At 34.8% G+C, this 4,744-nt stretch overlaps 1 protein-coding gene across 1 annotated transcript; it reads left to right on the top strand.

Annotated features, from left to right (window-relative positions):
* On the top strand, positions 1-4,367 carry LOC136804993 (uncharacterized). The gene is made up of 6 exons (XM_067061528.1): positions 1-219; positions 497-644; positions 1,223-1,470; positions 1,672-1,792; positions 2,767-2,888; positions 4,078-4,367. The coding sequence occupies exons 1-6, from the start codon at positions 102-104 to the stop codon at positions 4,341-4,343; spliced, it is 1,023 nt and encodes a 340-aa protein (XP_066917629.1). The 5' UTR covers positions 1-101; the 3' UTR covers positions 4,344-4,367.
* The last annotated feature ends 377 nt before the right edge of the window (positions 4,368-4,744 follow it).

The raw sequence follows: 4,744 nt of genomic DNA, 5'->3' as shown, positions 1-4,744 counted from the left end.
CCAACATGCAGCCATTAGAATCACATTCAAACGTGAAGAATCAGAATCTTCAGTCAGCAAGTGGAAGCAAACTTTAAAGATTGTTTTAAATATACACATTCATGATGGGTAGAATTTCTATAATTGTATTCTTCTGCATTATTGCAGTGACAATCATTGAAGCGAAGAAATCTTTGACATGTGATGAATATATTGCTGGAAATCCTATGCAAGTGTGTGGTATGTAAATCATTTAACTAGGAGTAGTAGACGTAGAAAAATTAGGAAATAGGAAACAATTATTCTTGAAGAAAGCTTTACTTAAAACAACTTTTGTTCAGTAGCGTTCTGGCTTGTTTTTTTTTGGGGTGCCCACTGCAAATTCGTTTCCATGTATGTTTTGAAGGAGTTCAGTCCTTTAGTACCTACTTCCTTCACAATATTACTTCAGAATAAATAATGTAGAATCATTACTTTCAATAATTACCAATTTTTGACGCTTCTTTTTATCTTTTAGTTGATGGATACATCTTTGAGCGAAATGATGAGGTAGGGGTGACATGGGTGGAAGCAGAATTTGACGTTTGCCGAAAAAAAGGAGGTCATTTAGCTTCCGTTACAAGTGATGATCAAGTGGTAGCTATGGAGATGCTCCTTCCTACAGGGTAATTTTTGAGATGAACCCTTAAAAAGTTACATTCAAATCTACTTGTTATATTCTGAGATAACACTCTTTCATTGAATATTTTTTATGCGTTTTCTCATTGCGATTTAGTTGGTTTAGTGAAAGCGGATAAAACATAACGTAATGACTCCAAAAAACATTACATAATCCTATATAGCGACCAATAAAGATAACAAATATTTTGCAGATAATTTTTTGAGTCGAAAAGGTGACTATCAAACATTTGCCCTTAATATTTTATCCAAAAATGCCTTTTGTTGTAGTAATAGATATACCCACACTTCAAATTACCTTGAGGGAAATTAATTTTTACGGGAAATCAAATTTTTTCCCGGTTTTACGAATTACAAATTTGGCTGTTTTTCTTTAATAAATTTGAAAAATTAGGGCTAAATTAAAGGAAATTTGTCCAAAATAGGGCCGAACTCTGAAAATATATGACCGCGAAATGCCATTTTTTCAAACTTTCTTTCGCCCACGAAAATTAATTCCAGCCAGAATTAGTTAAGTTAAGGTAGGTTTCAATAAATTTCTGAAATGCACTTCTCCTTCCTTTAGTGAACAAGCATGGCTTGGTACAGAAGTAGTGATGGGAACCGGTCCCTTCAATAATGATAAAACAGAAGTACCTATGGACGTATCAGCACAAATAACGACGGCAGGAAACGCACTAGTTATTGGAGATGGAAACGGGGCAATTACTGATTTAGGCGAACTTAATCCAATTTCTACAGATGTCAATCATTTCTTTTGCAAATACAATTATTTCCATAACAGGAAAATTTATTTTGGATTTCCTGTCACAGGTATTTTATAAGGAAATTATAGGTTTTGCTGACTCTAAAAAGAACAAAAACAATTAAAAAATGGCGAAAATAAGAATATATTAAAAATATCTTTAGACTTAAAACTAAAAACAGTTAATATAATAACATCTCGAGGCTTTAAAGATTTTTAATGTTGTTGTAAAATAACGTGTATAGTTATATATTTATTTTCTTTGGCAGGCATGACCCAACCTGATACTGCTACAGAATGTGAAATGCTTGGTGAACCTAAGGATGGACGTATTATTCAAATCGATAGTGGAAAACTTCAAAACTTCGTGAATGCAGAAGTTGACCGATTGTAAGTAGAATTAACTCTCATCGCTAATCCAAGGCTGGAAGCATTCAGTTTAAATCCCGAATGGCTAGAGTAGAATCTCTAACCTTTCTCAGGAAAGATAAAGTAAAACCACTTATTTGACATCCAGAACCCACCTAGAACGCAGTGGAATCATAACAACGGATTGTATCTAATGGTTTCTTTGTTTTTGAGGACTACATTTTTTTTTATCAAAACTTAAGTGGCTTCATTTCTACACCCCTGTGTCACAGACCCGGTGGACCCCCCATCCCGGTGGAAAAATAGGCCAAAAAATCGTTTCCGGTTGAAAGAATATCCTACATTTTCAACCCCACTGCGAAATTGTTGATGATTTTATCCCCATTGAAAACTGAATGTAAAAAGCTGCATTCCAAAACCATCCCCACTGAAATTTTCGAGCTGGAAAGAATAGATTTTCTATCCCCATTGGCATTTTGATAGAAATTTTCATCCCCACTGAGGGAAAAAGTTCTACCGGGCACTGAGACAGGGGTGTCCACTGGAAACCCTTCCCACTGGAAAAATTGGCAAAAATATCATCCCCAGTAGAAAATTATACACTAACTTTTGTCCCCACTGAAAATAATCAGATAAGCCATTCCTCACTGCAAATTATTGTGCTATTTTTTCCGTCTCCACTGATTTTTCTGGCTAAAAAACAATAGAATTCAAATCCCCAGCCATGAAAAAAACATGGAAATGTCAATTTCCATCGAGTTTTGGTTCACTATTTTTATTCCCAATGGCTGAAAAAACCCAACCAGGTCTGTGGGAAGGGGGTGTTTAAATTCTCCTTAAAAACTCTTCTCGGAATCAATTACCATAGCAATAGTTTGGAAACGAGGTTATCGTTGCTCAGGACGTAATTTATGAAAAGGTCTATTCACTCGATTACAATAATTTAAACTACATACTCATTTATTAAAACATAATTTGTTCATTGAATACCATAGAGTTGAGAAGGCAGATCCTGAGGAATATTTGTTTTGGATAAACATGAAATACAGCGAAACGACCATGAAATACAAGTGGGGTGTTGAAGGGACTTATTCACCTTTCCGTAAATGGTGTACCGGTAAGTCTAATCAAATACACGTTTTTATAAGAACAAACTTATTAAGAACATAAGATTTTCGTGACTTTTTTTTAGCAGATTCATATAAAAAAGTCACGAAAAAACATTGCGTGATTGGCTAAACATATATAAGCAAATTTTTTCAAGTGTCCAAAGTATGAGGCAATCTTTACATATCTGAGCAAATCAGAGCTTAACTGGCTTAACTCAAGGTTCTTTTGTGACTTTTTATATGAAGCTGCTAATGGGAAATACGTGTAATGTAACGATTTGTAAATTCAGTAAAAAGAAAAACCCTTTCTCACAGACCTGGTAGGATTTTTTCAGCCAGTGGGGTAAAAATAACGGATTAAGACTCAATGGTGATTGATGTTTTTTTATGGCTACTCTCGGGTACCTAATAGCCGCCCCCTCCCGCTTATCAATTTTGGGGAAAACGTTTTGGAAAGTTCCCTTTTTAGTCCTAATTCTGCTGTATTTGCCTCCTTTTCAAAAACTTTCCACCCAGGACATTTTTATTCCAACCACCCCCCCCCCACATGCTTATTAAGTTTTGAGATTTTTTCTAACCCCGCACTCCACTTATTCCAATCCCCCAAATATTAGATAAACGAGAGTAAAGATTGGAATTCCATTATTTCCTAATCAGAAAATCCAATGAGGATGGAAAAAATAGCACTCAGTATGTGAGAAGGGTTCCAAGTGGTTCTGAGAGAAGGGTGTTGTTAAGATTCATTTGCTTTAACTGTGCGGTCTCTTTATTAAAACGGTGCAAATTAAAAGTGAATTAACTTCAATTTATTTCTATAAAAATAAGGATCTGTTGAAATCAGATTTGGGTGATAAGCTAACCAAAAACACCTTTGATTTGCTACCATTTTAAGTAAGGCTAGGGGTCTTCAGTTTGCTGGTAGCATTGCCTTTGGGTGTCCTTATAAGTCTTCTCCTCCCAAAACAATTGGAATCTAAAGTGTCTTTTTGGCTCAATAAAGATCGAGAGCTGTGAACAGGAGCACCTGGACATTATAACACATTATAGTGACTGGAAAAGTGCGACCATAATTTAAGATTGAATCCGTCATCTCTACCGCGTGGTCAAAAGATGATGTTGATGCAGCAGACATTGGGAAAATAATATTACTAAACTTTAATACTTAATAAACTAAAATATTTGTTTCATCTTTTGTAGCACAACCAGACGATGAAGTGATAGAGGCAGATGATCGTTGTGTAGCTTTGACTGGTTCTGGATGTTGGAAAGTTTATGCTTGTAGTATGGCATCCGATACTATAACCGCTACTGATACTACAATCAATCCTTTTCTTACTATGTGCGAGTTCGATATCCGTGAGTCAAACCCAACCAACCATGAATTATTCACTTTGATTCAAGTTTTAAGATCAAATGTCAATGAAATCACTAAAGATTGTAAACGATGCAAAGGTGTTGAATAGAACTATGAAATTTTTCTTTCCTAGCCGGAATACAGTAAAACATCAAATCAAAGTTCATCTAACGTCAAATTGTAACCAATAAAACGTTAAATGAACGTTTAAATAACATCTTTTTCCGGCTGGATTGAATATCGACATTGCCGGATATTGACAACAATAGACTGACCTTGATTTAAGAAAAACGATATTTTGATTATGTTTACCTGAAACTTTATTTATATTGCATGTGCGTATTTTGTAAATGTTATTCTAATTTGTTATTTTTAATCCATGTTTGAATGTCTTCTTGCTTTACTCTTCATATTCTTCATATTCTTGACACGACACTATGTCTTTGTAAGAACAAACTAGAACAGGTAAAAATCTTCAAAACAAGTTAAAAGGATATCAAGGCTTCGAAG

Source organism: Clytia hemisphaerica, unplaced genomic scaffold (assembly GCF_902728285.1).
Source record: "Clytia hemisphaerica strain Z4C2 unplaced genomic scaffold, Clytia hemisphaerica genome assembly, whole genome shotgun sequence".
In the NCBI taxonomy this organism is placed as follows: domain Eukaryota; kingdom Metazoa; phylum Cnidaria; class Hydrozoa; order Leptothecata; family Clytiidae; genus Clytia; species Clytia hemisphaerica.
This window is presented reverse-complemented; position numbering and strand designations above follow the sequence as displayed.